The sequence below is a fragment of the Protomyctophum bolini genome, assembly GCF_963924005.1.
Source record: "Protomyctophum bolini genome assembly, chromosome: 10".
Classification (NCBI taxonomy): domain Eukaryota; kingdom Metazoa; phylum Chordata; class Actinopteri; order Myctophiformes; family Myctophidae; genus Protomyctophum; species Protomyctophum bolini.
This window is the reverse complement of record NC_137871.1, coordinates 2490001-2509836: the sequence shown is the minus strand read 5'-3', so window position 1 is coordinate 2509836 and position 19836 is coordinate 2490001. Positions and strand designations below refer to the sequence as shown.

The window sequence follows — 19836 nt, the reverse complement described above, 5'->3', positions numbered from 1 at the left end:
AAATGGCAGCTCAATAATAAACCATATAAAAGACACTGTTATGTCGAGTTGTATCCTACGGTCCGATGCCAAAGAATATCCAGTGCAAGGAAGACTACATTAGTTGCATAGAGTGTGTGACTGGGTAGTAAAACGTACAACGAGTCTAGATCCTAGGCAACAAACCATTTGATGCCATAACGGCTACAATGCACTTAGATAAGGACCACGGTTAGCCTGGTTTAGAATACACAAAAGACAACGTAAGAAGTTGACAACAGCTACAATACAATACTACATTTCTAGCAATATAGGCCTACTTACTCGTGACAGACAATATTCCATCCACACGAGTGACACGACACCCGCTGGGTTCTGGACCAAGCGTCCAAAGCTGCGTTGTAACTTTGTGGAGTTACCCGGTACACATATTGATTCGGCAGGGGGGATTGGGGATTCGTGGCAACACAGCTTGTCTGAGTTGTTTTTTTCTGCATACTCTCTCTGGTTCTGGCGCGCTGCTCTGCTCGGCGACATGATGCAAACGCAATAACAAATGCGCATGTGGGGGTGGATTCAACGAAGGTTGTAGGTAGGTGGAACAAGTCTTTGGACACCCCAGTGTCCGTGACACGAGGATTGTGAGGTGTAGTCCGGAAGGAAAACGGAAGAGTGTCTGACGTCAGTGCCACTGAGATAATCTAAAATATCTAAAACCAGAGATTACACAAAAGATAACGCCAGGAAAGTGTTCTAAATCTTATGAAGGTCATTGATATATATTCTTTTGCTAAAAGACTGAAGTGTCCCTTTAACCTGGAAGGTTTGTCACCTTGAGTCTGGCGCCTTAGACCACTCGGCCATCCTGACATCCATATAAGTTCCTGACCATTTGAGCTAATTCCCCTTGTGCAGACGGGAAGTTTGAGATCAGCACTTGCCTGGCCATTTACTGTGGCATTTTGGCCTATGTCATAAAAAAGTTTGTCAAAGCAAAAGGCTTCAAATTGTATTCAATGGAAGCCAATTAACTTGAAGATACACAAAAAGTAGACTACAGGTAAAGGGTTTTCTTCTGTGTGCTGGAAGATTGAGATCAGAGCTTGCCTGGCCATTTACTGTGGCATTTGGCCTATGTCATAAAAAGTTTAATACTGGAATTAGTGTAATAGTGTAGTAATAACCCATGTTTGCTGCATGCATATGTGTTTTGAAGCCTCGTTGGCGCAGTAGGCAGCGCGTCAGTCTCATAATCTGAAGTTCGTGAGTTCGAGCCTCACACGGGGCAGCAGTTTTACACAGGAGGGCTATGACAAAGAGCTGCTGCTGTTGTTGTGCTGTTTTCACACTGGCCGCTACAAAGCAACAGTATGGAGTTACATTTGTGTCTTTATTAACCAAACATTTGAGAGAGAAACAATCTAAAAAAGCAAAGAATAGTTTTGAATGATGACAAATTATGACAGAAAGCAAAAAATTATAATTTGTAAGCAAAGGAAATTATATAAACAGAACAATTTTTTTATTATTAAAACAAAGCAATCAAAATTGCAAGCAAAAAAAAATAAGAAAAAATAATTAAGAACAAAACTTTTAAAAATTCAAGAGTAAAAAAATAAGGAAAAACTGTTTAAACTACATAAAATGGTTTAATGTTTTAATGTTTCTCTCAAAACCTATGTCTTTGGTCTCGATTTCTTTTCTCTCTCTTTCGGATTATTTGTGTGAGGGGTGAAAGTTCAGAAGGCGGGTCCTACGCTGAAAAGATGTAAGACACCTCTCCATTGGCCACTGTCTTAAACCCTCCCCATTGGCCACCTTCTTATGGAGGAGAGTAGGCGAGGGGGGGTCAGGCAGGAGGAGAGTAGGCGAGGGGGGGTCAGGCAGGAGGAGAATAGGTGAGGGGGAGTCAGGCAGGAGGAGAGTAGGTGAGGGGGAGTCAGGCAGGAGGAGAGTAGGTGGAGGTTAGAATTAAATATAATGCTTTCCTTAAATAATTTGGGGAAAAAAATATACAAAATATAAATAATACTACTAGTACTACTACTGCACACTTAGAAGTAGGACCACACACATGCTGGGTTATCTTAGCCCATGTGCTGAGTTGGATCATTTCAACCCAATATTTCCAATGTGTTGGGTTGTTTATTAACCCAATGTAGTGATTGAAATTAACTATATTGCTGGGTTGCATATAAACCATACACTGGGTTGTTCATTTAACCATATCGCTGGATTAAATATAAACCATACAGGCATACACTGGGTTGTTCATTTTACCCAAGTTGGTGATTGAAATTAACTATATTGCTGTGTTACATTACACAGTTAGTGATTAGTTTCATAAGATGAACCTAAGTGGGCTAGCATGGGGTTGGTAGGTTTAAGTATGTAGGACTAGTAGCATGCCAATGTTTGTGCTATTGCCATAGAGAATGCATTGGGCGTTTAAGTTAAATAACTCAGAAACTACAAAACATTTCAAAGTAAAAGGTTCCAGCATGTGTCTCCACAGTAAGCTGAATAATAAAAAGTGTGAATGGAGTTTCTAGGTGAAAGTGATTTGCCAAAATCTGCCATTGAGCCCCATTATAAAAGTCTCAAATTTGAAAGCACTATATTTCTAAAACTGACACCTTTCAAAGATTCCTTTTCAGGCAAACATGTCCACCGTAAGATGAAACTAAATAGGTTTGAATGGGGTTTCTAGGTGTAAGTATGTAGGACTAGTAGCATGCCAAAGTTTGTGCTATTGCAATTGAGAATGCATTGGGCGTTTAAGTTAAAGAACTGTATAATTCAGCTTACTGTGGAGACACATGCTGGAACTTTTTACTTCTTTTTTTTTTTACGGCTTGGGTATCTAAGATGTGCGTGCGGTAAGAGCTGGGAGGTACTATATGTCGTGGTGCTCATACTCATACATCATTCCATCTCCCATGAGGCAGGGGTCTAGTGCAAAGGATAGACACCCTCGTTCTCAGCTGACAGGGACAATAAACGAACCTGACTGACCTACTATAGCAATATTTCAACTGTCAGTCTCCGTCTGGTCAGCTGTCGTCACTTGGCTGTGGCATGAGTGGAAACCCCCGATGGAGAAAATAAATCGTTGACCAGTCTCAGCAGCATTCAGGATAGATAAGAGTTAAAGGACGCGCCTGAGGATGCCATTTGAAAAGGAGCCACACAGTCACGAATGGTTCAAATGATAACACTGACGTTTATTACAAATTCTGTGCATTATATTCACGACAACATTTTGTATCCGCCCAGTGGTCATAAGTCACATGGGTATTTCAGAGAAACATATATGATTGACATAAAAGCACACTTTCTGTGGTTTCAGAGTTCGTTAGGTTCTCGGTATCAGGAAGGTGAGACGAAGGCCAAGGAGTGGGGGTGAGAGGTAGTTGTTTCTTGTCCCCTCTATGGCTGCGACAGACGGGGGCACGCGGGGGCCCCTTCGATGGAACTGGAATGGAGCAACCTGAAAAGATCCCTATCTATGCATGTTGCCTCCGCTCTCATAAACAACACCTAAACCTGATACTGAGAAAGGTGTGAGACTTACAGGAAAGAAGATGCTGTGTTTGCTTTTATAATATAAGTTCAACATTAGGTTTCTCAAGAAATGGTGCAATATTTCAAAGCTTTTAACATACATATTTTAGCTAACCATGACATCTATGCATGGTTATGTGAATTCATAACACCTACTTAGTAACTAATTATTTACTAAACAATTAAGTGCTGTAGGCTACAGATCAGTCATATTGCTGCTCCCAATTTTAAACAATACTTAAGATGGGTGTCACGTTGTTGAATGATGACCTAACATCACATCTGATCTGAGCTCTGTCTCTGAACACCCACTGTCCAATCGCCTGACCCTGAATGACTATAACACTTTATCTCTTCCCCTTATGTTAACATGTTTGTCTTTTTATTTTTTTAAATGTAGGCTACATGTTGTCACATCACTATAAGCTACATCAAAATGTTGATTTACGAGACACAATTATGTGCTTGATGTGTCAAGTCACCCCTATTTGTTTAATCTATTCAGATGTATTCATAGAGGATAGCATTTATTGTATGTATTTATTTATAATAACATGTGACCTTTAATCATCATCAATGATTCAAATTTATTGAAAAAAAGTTAAATCTTTACTACTGAAACTCCATGTGCTCTGGACTCACATTAGGTCAAACATTTAAATGACCCAACACAGGTTGTGATGGTGAAGGTATACATTTTGTGTAATTTGCTGAAAAGTGTGTTTGTATATAGTTTCCAAACTTCCTTATTTTGTCCTGTCGTCACTGTGCTCTGCATGGTCAATATGTCATCATACGTTTAGTGTGTGTGTGTGTGTGTGTGTGTGTGTGTGTGTGTGTGTGTGTGTACGAGCGCGTTCGACCGTGCGTGCACACACATTGTTTGAGCATTTAGGTTTTGTACATCCTTAACGCTGAAGCATTGTGCCAAACCAGCCACATCAGGCTGTGACATCGATGATGTCACTGACATCGATGATGTCACTGGAGGACGGTTTCTGAACTGCCCACAGCCCCTCCATGATTATTAGTGAGGACCTTCATTATATGAAGATAGGTTGAAAAGTGGTGAAGTGGTCCTTTAAGTCAGTCACCCACATCTCCGTGTACGGTATCGCGCCTCGTGACATCATGGAGACACTTACTGTAGATCACCATACAGTATATTTACAGTATGGTTGTCAGTCCAACATAATTATGTCAGTCTGACATCATCAAACCCTCTACACTCACCTCTTTGATTGATTGATTGAAATCTTTATTAACAGTTTGCAGAATTACAGTACATTTCAAGCACAAACTCAATACAAAGACTGTTAACTGTGAGTGGACGACCCAATTAAGCCTTACACTTGTTTACAACAGGGTCCACATTGTTCAATTCATCAAAACATATAGAGACAAACAAATAGACACTTCTATGTAGTTAAAGAACAGAACAGGAATTCATCATATAGGAAGCGAAAAGGGAAAAAAAATATATATACAGTGAGGGGAACAGGGGGATAAAAGAAAACGAAAGACAGAGTGTAGGGCGCCTGCACACAACAGCATGCGTTGATGCCATGTGTGCATATGTGCAGGCACCCAACACCACGTCCATACAAAAACATAGTACAATCCAGATAAAAATTCAGCTTTTACAGAGGCCAGTTTCGAATTGCAGCCATCCGTAGGTGCCCTTTGAGAGCAGTTTTGAAGGAGCCAAGGGATTCACATGTCTTAATGACTGTTGGTAGGGCGTTCGACATTTTGGTCGCATAGGAGCGAAAATAATTTAGTCCCTTGTTTGTGCCGAATCTGGGTTGTACATGGTTTGTTGCACTCCCTCTGGTGTTGTGTGTGTGGACTTCGTTTACATTAAGGAAGTATTTAGACAGGTACATGGGTATCTTGGTGGTGTATCGAATCTTGTGGACCAGACCCATTGCAAGATGCTGTGCTCTGCGTGAAAAGAGGAGTTAACGGGCAATTATGGGCACTAGATTTGCCCGTAAACCTCAAGTTTAGCAGCATATACAGTTAATATACGGTAATATACAGGTGTGACGTTACCAGAGTTTGTTGTTAACGGGAGTTTGTATCCGTATTCCATTCTTTTTTGCGCAGTGCATAATAGCCATGAACCCTGCAGGCCTTATACCTGCTTTTCATTGTGCATTTCTTTGGTCAAAGTTGATCCGTCACACACTTGCAAATGAACCAAGTTGGTACGACACATATCGAATCTCCATACGTGGAGCTGACTGTCATATTCTTTAAACTCCTGCTTCTCAACTGTGCCGCATTAAGAAGCTCTGTTGTTTCAGCGCGACCTCGCCCTTTTAAGGGCATCTTACTGGTATAGTCACTGTCGGGTGGAAACCACGTATTTCCACTTGATCTAGAGTGGCCACTAGGGGGCAGCGGTAGAGTGGCCGGTATAGAACCCAGATTCGGCTCAAACCAGGGCCACTAAGATATGTGGAACACCGCTCCTTGGCTGCGGCTCACCGCTCCAAGAGATGGGGTGAAATGCGGAGAACACATTTCACTGCGGTAAACGTGTGTGACAAATCGTATGACTTTGACTTTGACTAATTCCATGCTTTTTGCGCAGCGCAACCAGCACTAGTTTGAGTTGTATTTTATAGGGAGTCATGTCCTTAGCTACGGTATACAGTTTAGTATACTTGGCTATATGATGTCATCAAAAAGGTGACCCGTACTTAGAGGGATGTATAGTGACTCAGCACGTATAGATTTATAAATTAGTAATATTCTTTTAAAGGAGGTCATCAGGACACACAAACATGGCGTGGAGACTAGGCCGTGTTTTCAGGCTCATCTCGAAGCTGCAAACGTTGAACGACACCCCGGGAACAACGCACGGGTGGTCTCGGGGGGGACATGGCCTCCTGCATCGATGTGGTTTCAAGAGAACCGCCAAGAAGCCGGACTCCTCCTCCCAGTCCCGGACAGACTCCTCCCAGTCCCGGACAGACCCCTCCTCCCAGTCCCGGACAGACCCCTCCTCCCAGTCCCGGACGGACCCCTCCTCCTCCCCCGCCCAGCGGGGCCCCCCTGTGGCCCCCCCGCTGCGTAGCTCCAACAACACCGGAGGCTTCGGCGGTACGCTGGTCAAACCGCTGCTCTGCACCGTGGCCTTCACGGGGTGTTCGTTCGCCACGGCCGCCATCTGGCAGGACGAGTCTCTGACGTCTCGGCGGCGGGAGGAGGACCGGGTCAGCCCCTGGGACCGGACCCGGGCCATGGCGGGCGGCGGGCTCAGAAAGCAAGGACTCGGAGGAGACCTCCGCGAAGAGGTCAACCGATGGTGGAGCGGTCTGAGCGAATGCCAGCGGACCGCCACCGGCATCATCGCGGCCAACGTCCTGGTGTTCTGCTGTTGGAGAGTCACGTCCCTCCGGCCGGCCATGTCCAGACACTTCATGTCCAACCCCAAGAACAAGGCGTGCCTTCCCATGGTGCTGTCGGCGTTCAGCCACCGGGGGGCGCTCCACCTGGCCTCCAACATGTACTGCCTGTGGAGCTTCTCCGGCGCGACGTCGGTCACCGAGCTGGGCCCGGAGCAGTTCCTGGCCGTCTACATGTCGGCGGGCGCCGTCTCCACGCTGGCCAGCTACGCCAGCAAGACGCTGACGGGACGCTTCGTCCCATCGCTGGGAGCGTCGGGCGCCATCATGGCGCTCCTGGCCGCGGTGTGCACCGCCACGCCGGGCGCCGGGATGTCTCTGGTCTTCCTGCCGGGCGTCACCTTCACCGCCGCGGACGCCCTGAAGGCGGCGCTGGCCGTGGACACGGCGGGGCTGGTGCTGGGGTGGCGGCTCTTTGACCACGCCGCCCACCTGGGGGGGGCGCTGTTCGGCGTCTGGTACGTCACGCACGGCCACGAGTTGATCTGGAAGAAGACCCGGGAGCCCTTCGTCCAGATCTGGCGTGACCTGCGGGGGTCGCGGCGGGGGTCAGGGGGCGGGGCCAACTGAGGACCGGACCGCCCCATCTATATAGACGTTTGACCCTTGAACCCCTCCGGCTCCGCCTCCAGCACTGACCCGTACGTACTCCACCAGAACAAGGACCGAGAAGGAAGGAGGAGATCTAGCGCTGACATCAGGTCAACGTAGAAACTCCATATATGGACATGGTCAGCCCACCCTATAAAATGTAGAAACTCCATATATGGACATGGTCAGCCCACCCAATAAAACGTAGAAACTCCATATATGGACATGGTCAGCCCACCCTATAAAACGGTACGGCAAACATCCTGAGCTTTATACTCGTTATCGACCTTAATAACACCAACCTTGAAACGTACCTTCGATACATACATACATAAGTATACGTTGGCGGTTTTGAAGGAGTCAGGCGATTCACATGTCTTAATGGCTGTTGGTAAGGCGAGCTGCAGCCAAGGAGCAGTGAGCTGCAGCCAAGGAGCGGTGAGCTGCAGCCAAGGAGCAGTGAGCTGCAGCCGTGCCGCGCACGGGAATCATTTGATTAGTAGATTTGACCCCCCAATCCAACCCTTTGATGCCGAGTACCAAGCAGGGAGGCATTGGGTCCCATTTTTACAGTCTTTGGTGTGACCCGGCCGGGGATCGAACCCCGACCTCCCAGTCTCAGGGCGGACACTCTAACCACAAGGCCACTGACTGTCTTTACAATTTACAATGTAGGCATTTCGCTCTTAATCCAGAGCGATTTACAATAAGCAAGAACAAATTAAAAAGCATGGCAATACATCACATAGACCTACATAAAAGAAATGTTAACATGCATGCGTATTGCGTAAGCTAAGAACGTAACAGTGGAATATCTATATAATGAAACTATACATATAAACTATGCACATATAAACTATGCATACTAGGAATTTCATATTCCTTCATCCCAAATGCCATTAAGGCATTATACCCTGTCTCGCTAGTTGTGTTGTTTTTCAATGTACAGTATTTGCCACTGTTGTCCTGCACTTTTTTGCCATGAGAAAATAATTGTGTTAAGTGTTGTTGCTGTTGTTGAGACCGAAGACAAATTTCCACACGTGGACAATAAATGAAACTATTAACTAACATACTATACTATACTTAGACTTAGACTTAGACTAACATACTATACTATACATATATACTATAACGTGCTTTGACTACATGGAATGCAATTCTAGTGCTGTCTACGTAACATGCTATAAGTCTGTATAAAATGCTATATCTAAGTCTACATAAAGTGCTATCTAAGGGGCTAGGGTAAATGCTACGGGTCATTGTAGACGACATGAGCTGTTGATCTGAGCTGCAGACAATTCTGCCGCAGTCACCATGACTTCTGGAAATAATGATGCAAGAATGTTGTTTACGATCATCTGTTATCAGTTGTATTGTGAAAGAGGTGTTGTCGAGAAACGGATAAGGTTTATTAAGAAGACCTAAGAAGGCCTAAGAATATAATCATAGGCCTAACAACGAGAACAAGAACAGGACGTGGTCTACTAGACATACTATAGATAGAGAATGGCAGGGTGGGCACGGTCTTCTGGACCCCCTGAAAACTCTGCCATTCGTTTTTCCCCGTAGAGATTTAGAAAAAAAAATATTTATATTATTTTAAGCCTAGAATCCAGCCATACATAGTATTTATTGAATGTAGTATATTATCATATAATTAAATATTCATTTTTAAGTTTTTATGGTTCATCATGATTCACCATGATCCTGGATGGCTTGATTCTATAGGTTTAGAATCACTCCCCTTCTTCTGCGTGCATTCATGCGTACATGCATGACATTAAACCACCCCCTCTCGTGTAATATTGCTTAATTCCAGCCTGTCTGTACTTAGGCATTTGGTCAGGCAGAAAGCTCCACACATTTGAACTCAAATCTGTTAGTTTTAATTAACTATGAGTTCTGTATATCAAACCAAAAATGGACCCGTTTGTAGTTACAATCTCCCAGGCCGATTGAGAGTATCTTGACACTGAGTGTTGCGTATCTAGGCCTGGCAAAAAGCAACACTATTCTGAGGGAGGCATTCAACAAACCGACATCGCCACAATGCTGTTGTAAAGTACTAATCTCACCTGAGGGTTAACACATACACATTCCCTGCCAGGTATTAATTAATTATTTAGTCTCTGCCATTGATGTCTTTAGAGCCGTTTTTGTTTGAGGCAAAACATAATATTCTAAACAATGTGTGTGGGTTTGAAACTCATAGAGATCAGTGTGTTTATTTCATTAAATTATATAAAAAAATAATAATAACAGTTTTTAGATTATTTCAAATAATTAGTAATTTTGTGTTAGGATAATTAGGCATTCACCGACACAGAAGAAATCTGATAATTGTTTCATCACTGCAAGGGAACTGGCAATCGGATGAAATCGCCCCTTTAAAAAAAAAAGACGCAAAGTGTTAAAAAGGCCCTGGACTATAATTTATTCAGTGTAGTTTGAGGACATGCAATACACCTCCAGGCCACTAGGTGGCAACTTGTATGCTTCAGACAGCAAGAGAGAAGTATAAGGCCTGACTCACACGTGCACAACAGATTGATGTATAGCTGATATAGCATGAGACTTGTTGACTGATGCTAGCTCGCAATTCATTTCCAATGGGAGTCACATGGTTTGACACAACATTTGTGTTGTATGAGGGGGAGGGGGGGCAGTCGAAACGCAGCCGAAAGCCGTACAACACACATGTTGTGTCAAACCATGTGACTTCCATTGGAAATGCATTGCAAGCTTGCATCAGTCAACAAGTCTCACACATCTAGCATGCAATGTTCTATGCTAGACGTGAAGGTGAGTGAGGCCTAATAGTCAACATGTTCAGAGGCTGAGATGCTAACGTTGCTAGTAGCAGAGTTCATTTTTTGGTCCCATGTAATGTTCATTGTTGTGCAGAAGGTTGAGTTCATGACTCCAGTAAGTCTTGTATTTGGGTTGAATGTAAGCTTAAACTGTGTCTTTATGTAGGCTATATATTTTGGTGGTGTTGTGGTTTATTTCAGCAATCACTTTGACCTGTTGTAGCCAAGGCATTTCTTATATTTAATATTAGCAGCACCATATCAGCAGATCAGATGTCACGTTGTTGCTAGCTTGTTAAATAGTGTGTGAGAATTCAGAATTGTGCAAATGTGTCTTATTTCTATGAATAGTCATTTGGGATTTGTTCATACAGGCCATGTTTGTTTACAGGCTAGTGCACGGCTACAGAGACGTTTACTGGTTCTATGTTTATTTCTCTTTAGGAACCAACAAATTACACAACAATGCAACTTATCTGACCAGCATTTTGTTATTAAAACCCACTAAAGAGGACCTTGAGCAGAGCAGAACCCAAACCCAGCTATAAACATTGATATGTATACAGTCCTTACCCACAAACCCTCACTAACACAAAGAGTTCTTTGGACTTTTAAACAATGCATATTTTTTAATTGGGACAGCATGCAAATGCAATGACAAGATATTTTCAAAACCAACTCTATCTTGCAGCAAAAATAGAAAGACGCTTGATTAATGCAAACAAGGGAGACAACCACAGGTCTACAGTAGTTTAACTTAACCATGATAGATGAATCAAAAACACCTTTTTTTCTGGTGACTGATATTGTCCTTCTAATACGTGTTTTCATTTACAGTATGTTTTCATTTATGTTTAATATAATTGTTTATTCTTTAGTCCCCTCCGCCGCACAGCAGTGTCTGCCACATCTTCCAAAACAATTATTAAACATAAATGAAAACAGTAAATGAAAAAACACACACACACACACACACACACACACACGTATTAGGAGGACAATATCAGTCACCATGGGGAAAAAAAAGTCGGATGTTTTCGATGAATCTATCACGGTTAAATTAGGGTTTGAAGTTAAAAGTTAATCTAAATACTGAATCAAGCAACTTAAAAAAAAACTGTCTGGGATGTTCACATAAGCCTGAGTAGACGATAAAATAACCAAGTTCTTTTTTGTTAAAGGATCTATTGAATGTGACAAACTGACATAATTGAGCCTATACACACAGTATAAGCCTTCCCCCAGTAGGCTACCTTCACATTCAGTAGATCCTGTGATCCTGTGATAATAAAACTTTATTTGTGTAGCACCTTTCATGACATGAAATGCAGCTCAATGTGCTTTACAGATGTGTCATAATGCCATGCATTGTGAGCTTGGAGACATACAGTAGATAGATCTGTGAGACATGAATCGGCCTTCACTCTTTCCTTTTTAATATGGCAGGGCAGGAGGAGAGACAAGGCTCTACTGTGTTACCAAAAAGAAACCCCAAATGAATAGATTCTTAACCACTTAAAGTTTAAACCATATATACTTTATTGACCAGCTTTCCCCAGAGTTATACAGTATACTATATATATTTCCCCCCTCTGTACCATATCTCATTTTATTTATGTTCTATAAATTGACACCCTCCCAACAAATCCCTTCTCAACGCATTCGGCGAGTTCACCTTTAGATCCCCTCCTGGGGCCACCCCTTAACCCTTATCCCTAAACAAGTTTTGCCTTTTTACTATTTTTTTACTATTTTAAAAAACCTTTTCAAAATAGTTAATAGTTGAACTAGCCGAGGCAGTTGGGGCGGCTAGGGCGGCAGCGGATGCTGGGGCGGTTGGGGCGGATGCTGGGGCGGCGGCTGACCGAGCGGACCGAGCGATAGTGGTGGTTGGTCACCGCGGGCGTGTGGGTAGTCGCAGCACCCGCGCTGTGGTGAGCATGGGTGGTCGGCTCATGGATTCTCTGGACGTGGCCTACCGGCATGCGGTGTCCGCCGTTCTTACGAGGACGGCGGCTGTGGCGGAGGTGGCTGGGCTTGCGACGGAGGCTGTGGCGGCCCCAGCGACCTCCAACCCTGCCATGGCGGTGACGACGCCAACTGGGAATGCGACGTTTTCCCCAACCAGACTGACGACGCCAAACGCCAATGCGTCGTTTTCCCCAGCGATTCAAACTGCCAATGCGACGACCACCACCGATGCGTCGTCCAGTCCAGCCATACTGCGGAGTCCTTATGCGGTGCACGCTTCCAACGTCGAGTTGTGGGACGTTCACACCGTACCTAAAGGAAGGAGGACATTCAACATGACGAAAAAAACAATTAATTACAATGTAAATTTTCCCCTTATACAATTTACATTTTAGGCATTTGGCAGACACTCTTATAGTCCAGAGAGCGACTTACAGTAAGCGATTAAACAAAAAACACGCGGTAATGCATCATATACATGAAACATTGTCATCATGAATCATATACAGTACGTATAAGCTCAGCCTTTGCATACGCCTGTTTTATATAGTTGTAGTGCTTCGGTGTGAGTTCTATAGGTAATTGTTGTTATTATTATTTGTTGTAGTAGTTATTTCGCAGTAATATAGATGTTTTTAGGATGTTATTTTGACAGATGCCAGGTTAATTTGTTGTAGTAGTTATTTAGCAGTAATATAGACGTTATTAGCATGATATTTTGACAGATGCCAGGTTCATTTGTTGTAGTAGTTATTTAGCAGTAATATAGACGTTATTAGCATGATATTTTGACAGATGCCAGGTTCATTTGTTGTAGTAGTTATTTAGTAGTAATATAGATGTTATTGGCATGTTACTTTGACAGATGCCAGGTTCATTTGTTGACCTGGCATTCCATTGACTATATAGTATTCACGCAGCGGCCATTTTGCGCTGACATCATTACAGTATGTGCAGGTTGTGAATAAATGTGACCCGAACGGGGTGGTGTTTCATTAACTTAATACTATTTAGGTAATGAAATGAAATGCCACCCCATTCGGGTGACATTGTTAATTTAACCCATTTAGGCCTGTTTCTAATGTCAGTGGTTCTCAAACATATTCATGTCAAGGACCCCCGAATATATATGAGATTGGCCGCCGACCCCCATCTGAAAAATGTTGTTCCAGGGGCACCCCCCCCCCCCCACCCAGTAGCAAAGATTTGAGTTAAAAACTTGCTCTGTAACAATATTATATTCAAAGATTTCAGGCACATTTTCACGATTTTTCAAAAATAGCAGACCTACAAGCTCATGCGCTATGAGCTTGTAGGTCTGCTATTTTTCAATAGCAAAATTATAACATAATGTATATGTAACACCAAAAGAGGTTAAAGGAGAATTCCATGCTAGAAGGCTTTCTTAACTTTATTTGTAGTCGTTACGTCCCCACCGAAGAGGTCCAGGTGTTATTTTGTGCAAACGTGCATTATTGGCCCTAATATAAGCCCTCAATAGGGTTGGCGTTTTTGTGCTAATTATTATTATTTCCATCGATATAAGTAGTAAAGTGTGCCACTTATACTACTGATACCATTTACATTATGAAGAGAGGATATATACATTTTAGCAACATTCAATTCAATTCAATGCAATTCAATTCATTGAGCGCTTATGGTAGGGGAAATAGCCAATAATGCACTTTTGCACAAAATAACACCTGGACCTCTTTGGTGGGGACGTAAGTATACAAACTACAAATAAAGGTAAGAAAGTCTTCTAGCATGGAATTCTCCTTTAACCCATTTTGGGGCGGGAAGCCCTTTTGGTGTTTTTGCATTATGGTTTGCTTTAGCTATTGAAAAATAGGTACGCTCCGTGCAAGTGTTTGTAGATCTGCTATTTTTCAATAGTTTGAAAAGGCATGAAATAGTTTGAGAACCACTGATATAGAAACATAGGTTTTTCAGAAAACATTTTAGAATACATTTTGTAGAGAAGTAGTATTAGTAGTAGTAGTATTAAAGAGTCCTTACTTCCTGCTAACGTCTGGACGCCTTAAAGAGACTGCATGATTCTCTACAACACAAGACAAAAAACATGTATAATTTTATCATTCATCTATTATATCATTAACTCATTATATCATCTCCACAAAGCACTGTCATATACAGTACATGAACTGTTTTCTTATGTTAAAAAAATACAATATGTTTGAAGCTATTATAATTAATTAGCTGAATAATTTACAACTAACACCATGGAGACAATTTACAATTTAGGCATTTAGCAGACGCTCTTAATCCAGAGCGATTTACATTAAGCAAGAACAAAAGCATGGGAATACATCACATAAAAGCATTTATCATGAAACATGCTTAAGCTAAGAAAGTAACAGTGGAATATCTATATAATGAAACTGCCAATGCGAGAGTGCAAAGTACTAAAATTGTGATTACATTATGAAAGCAAGGCGTGTACACAATAATCATATTATATTGATATATAATTACTAGTATATCCATAATATCTTGTACTGAAATAAATGTTTTGATAAGATGCACGGAAAGACTGAACTATTTTTCCCAAAATGAGTTAATATCACAGGCAGACTCTTCACATACTAGAGCATGTCTGAAATAAGTGTCGGAGCTGAAATCGACATGTAAATATGAAATAAATGCTTGGTGTAATTTTAAGAGTCCATAGAAGTGAACCTGTGAAGTTTTCTCAACTCACTGTTTCTCTGCAAGACATTATACTCCATAAGCCATATCTCCACAACTGGTGGGTCACACTGAACAACCAATATGTCAATTTGAAGCTATATGATTCCCTGCTTTCATGTGACATGAAAAAATGACAACGGAAATTCTAAAGTCCCTCAGTCAAATTTGGTCACATTATGGTAACAATCAATGTATTTGAAATGAACTGAACTCAATCCAAACAACATGTCCAGTGCAGCATACTGTACGTTCAATACAGTAGATGGATGCTGACTATATTTCAGCCATCTCAGTAGTTTTATCCGTACCTAAAGCCCGAACCGCACCAATGCAACTACAGTACCGCCTCAACGTATTTTACATGTTTTAATATTTTTGAAAAACACAATCAGCACCGTGATTCCTTCAAAATAGAAGCTCAGGTTCCGGAAAGATATGACCGCTTTTGCTCTATATACACTTTAGAATAATAAATAAACAACTACAATTTAGAATAATAAATAAACAACTACACTTTAGAATAATAAATAAACAACTACAATTTAGAAACAAGACCAAATAAACAACTACACTTTAGAATAATAAATAAACAACTACATTTTAGAAACAAGACCAAATAAACAACTACGCTTTAGAATAATATAAACAACTACAATTTAGAAACAAGACCAAATAAACAACTACACTTTAGAATAATAAATAAACAACTACAATTTAGAAACAAGACCAAATAAACAACTACACTTTAGAATAATATAAACAACTACAATTTAGAAACAAGACCAAATAAACAACTACACTTTAGAATAATAAATAAACAACTACAATTTAGAAACAAGACCAAATAAACAACTACACTTTAGAATAATATAAACAACTACAATTTAGAAACAAGACCAAATAAACAACTACACTTTAGAATAATAAATAAACAACTACAATTTAGAAACAAGACCAAATAAACAACTACACTTTAGAATAATAAATAAACAACTACAATTTAGAAACAAGACCAAATAAACAACTACACTTTAGAAACAAGACCAAATAAACAACTACACTTTAGAAACAAGACCAAATAAACAACTACACTTTAGAAACAAGACCAACTACACTTTAGAAACAAGACCAAATAAACAACTTCACTTTAGAAACAAGACCAAATAAACAACTACACTTTAGAAACGAGACCAAATAAACAACTACACTTTAGAAACAAGACCAAATAAACAACTACACTTTAGAAACAAGACCAAATAAACAACTACACTTTAGAAACAATACCAAATAAACAACTACACTTTAGAAACAAGACCAAATAAACAACTTCACTTTAGAAACGAGACCAAATAAACAACTACACTTTAGAAACGAGACCAAATAAACAACTACACTTTAGAAACAATACCAAATAAACAACTACACTCATAGCTCATAGCGCGCCACTCGGTAGCTAAAGCATAACGTAATGCTTACACCAAAAGGGGTTCCCACCCAAAATGGGTTAAAGGACAACTTTAGTTTTTTTCAACAAAGGTTCATGTTTTAGGTTGTTGTTAGAGAAAGTAAAAGATGAGTGTTCATGTTTCTTCATTTGCGGCTTTCTTTCGTTTTAAGGATTTTAGCGGTTTTTGACAAGGGGGGCGGGGGCATTCGAGCATGGGGCTAAATATGTATTTCTTTACAAAATATTATGGCGATTTTTTTTTTAAATTATTCACTAGCCCAATGCTCGAATGCCCCCGACCCCCTGTCAAAAACCGCCAAAATTCCTAAAACGAAAGAAAGCAGCAAAATGAAGAAAAATGTACACTCATCTTTTACTTTCTCTAATAACAACCTAAAACATGAACCTTCGTTGAAAAAAACTAAAGTTGCCCTTTAAAGGAGAATTCCATGCTAGATGGCTTTCTTAACTTTCTTACCTTTCTTTGTAGTTGTTACGTCCCCACCAAAGAGGTCCAGGTGTTTTTTTGTGCAAAAAAACTCCTTATTAGCTATTTCCCCTACCATAAGCACTCAATGAATTGCATTGAATTGAATGGGGCTATGGGGTGTTGTGCTAATTCACTTATTTCCATCGAAATAAGTAGTAAAGTGTGCCGCTTGGGATATTATTTACATTATGAAGAGAGGATATATACAAAAAATATATAATTTTGAGTGATGGAAATAAGCGAATTAGAACAACACCCCATAGCCCCATTCAATTACCATTCAATTAAATGCAATTCATTGAGGGCTCATGGTAGGGGAAACAGCCAATAAGGAACTTTTGCACAAAATAACACTTCTTTGGTGGGGACGTAACAACTACAAAGAAAGGTAAGAAAGCCTTTTAGTATGGAATTCTCCTTAAAGCCCAGTATGTTTGTGGGCGATTTTACCTTCTTTACGGTGTTGACTCCAAGCGTCCACCAGACCAGGCATCAACGCACCCAGCAGCGCCAGCAGGACAACGACAGGTGCAAGGCCCTTCATCCTGGAACACAGAACCAAACGCATCCATCAGAACCCAGAACCAAACACATCCATCATGACACATAATAAATGTTAGCTTCTAACGCAAATCATCACACACTGTAAAAACTAGAATTAAACTGTATTGTGTGTCCTCAAAACTAACTGAAATTATAGACAAAATATACCCTTAGTTTTAGTTTTTATCAATATTTATATGCCTTTCGGATATTTATAATATAATCCTTTTAAATTCATTAGATTCATTTCCTCATTTCTCCAACAATTTTCAGCACCGTACGGCAGCATGTAGCCACGCTAACCCTAAAACCCACAAATAAACCAAAGTACGAAAAAAAAAAACTAAATCTAAACTAAAACTAAGCATTTTCACCTAAATAAAAACTAGCAAAAAAAACCGCTCTAAAAACGAACTAAAACTAACTTAATTAGAAGAAAAAAATGTCAAAACTAACTAAAATTAAACTATAATTAAAAAACAAAAAAAAACTATTATAACCTTGCTCTATATACCATACCTTTCTGCAGACTCAACGCTGTATAAGGTGTGTACAGTATAAGGTCTCCAAGAGGATGGGATGTACAGTATTGTGTCTTAATGGTTGAGGGGTTCGTCTGCCTTTTTATATGTCTTTGGGTAGAGCGTGCGTGGCGTTGACCTGTGATATTGAAATATTTCCAAGCGTTGTGTAACCGACGGTTTGAACATGAATCATACCTTGTCATTGCATTTTGTAATACATATACGTACGGTATACGGTACTGTATGTGGACACTCATAATCTCTAATCTCAAAGCAACACATGTTGTTCACAGTATAGTGCTTCCTCCTTCTATATCACTTCCTCCAGTTCTCCAAATCTCACACCCCCCAAATGATTTTATTTTATTTAACCCATTCTTGACCTGAGATCAGATTCATACGAGGTTTCCACTGGACACACACACACACACACACACACACACACACACACACACACACACACACACACACATTCATACACCTTTAGATAGATTGTGCATTACATTCACCCATTCACACACACATTCACACACCGATGGCGGCGGAAACCATGCAAGGCACCAACCAGCACATCAGGAGCAATTAGGGGTTCAGAGTCTTGCTCAAGGACACTTCGACACTATTTCTGGGGGAGCCCACAGGGTTTTGTCCACAATTCCATGCTGTATAGGCCTAGAGGGTAGAGTATGCGCGTGACATCATCATCAAACCCGGAAGTAATGTAGGAACACCTACTGAGTGGCAAAAAACTACTCCCTGGCCTCGACAGGACATGCATCCGAACAGAAAACTTTAATTTGATTTCATTAAAACGACGATAAAAGACATTAAACTTTCTTTGGTCACTCATTTTGTGGTGGCATTATCTAATTGTGTTGACCGTAGACGTCTTGCAAAATTAAGTAATGCAGATGTTTAACAATAATGGTAACTCTTGAGAGCGTAAAAGAATGAAACCAAATGGACCCGTATCATGCAGGGTCCATTTTGTTTCATTTTACACTGTCGGAAAAATAGGGCCCTAATTCCTTGAGGGAGGAACGGGCGTTCGCACGGAACGGATGCATTGATGAGTGAGCAGGGATATCGTCTCATTCTGGGACCGTATTCGGGAGTGGAGTGAGTGGAGGGCGCAGCAAATTTAGATTTTTATATCTAGTCATAAAAAACTAGTTTTCACTTCGTTTTAGTTACATTTTAGTCACCCGGAATGTTTTAGTGTTAGTCTGGTTTTAGTCGACTAAAATGTCATGAGAATTTCGTCGACTAAACCTAGAGGTGATTTAGTCGACTAAAATGTGTTTTGGCGGGCCTTGATGCCGTCGAAATGACTGATTTTACACTTGCTGAAAATAACAGATCTATAGGCCTACAAGCCCACAACGCATCGCGCTGCGACACGTTGTGAGCTTGTAGATCGGCTATTTTCAGCATGCAACCAAGTGTAAAATGACTTATACTGTCTGGATCTCTTGTCCACTAGTCCCTTCCTAACATTTTAGTCTAAGTTTTTGACGAAATTGTCAGTATATTATTATTTAGTCTCATAGTTGTACTAATCATAGCTTAGTTTCCATGTATAGTTTTCGTCAGTGAAAAAGGGTTGTCGACGAGCAGTCGTTTTGTCTCAGTTTTAGTCGATGTTCTTGTTTTGCTCTTATCAGGATCATTCATCAGCGTTGCAAAGGCTGTTTACTCGTAAGCTTCCTCTTTCTGTGTCCGCCGTACAGATGTAAATCTGTACGCAGCAGATAAATATATAGATTTACGGCCGTTTCCAAATGTT

The 19836-nt window shown here is 41.0% G+C and overlaps 1 protein-coding gene and 1 long non-coding RNA gene across 2 annotated transcripts; one reads left to right on the top strand and one right to left on the bottom strand.

Moving 5' to 3' along the window:
* Positions 1-6335: 6335 nt before the first annotated feature.
* On the top strand, positions 6336-7529 carry LOC308322844 (presenilin-associated rhomboid-like protein, mitochondrial; the record flags this gene model as incomplete). The annotated part of the gene is made up of 1 exon (XM_080774334.1): positions 6336-7529. The coding sequence occupies one exon, from the start codon at positions 6336-6338 to the stop codon at positions 7527-7529; it is 1194 nt and encodes a 397-aa protein (XP_080630460.1).
* A 6828-nt stretch (positions 7530-14357) lies between these two features.
* LOC308322991 lies at positions 14358-18110 on the bottom strand. The gene is made up of 3 exons (XR_013964787.1): positions 18046-18110; positions 17434-17528; positions 14358-14396 (listed from the first exon to the last, which is right to left on the bottom strand). It is a non-coding gene; the product is annotated as an uncharacterized lncRNA (long non-coding RNA).
* Positions 18111-19836: the final 1726 nt, after the last annotated feature.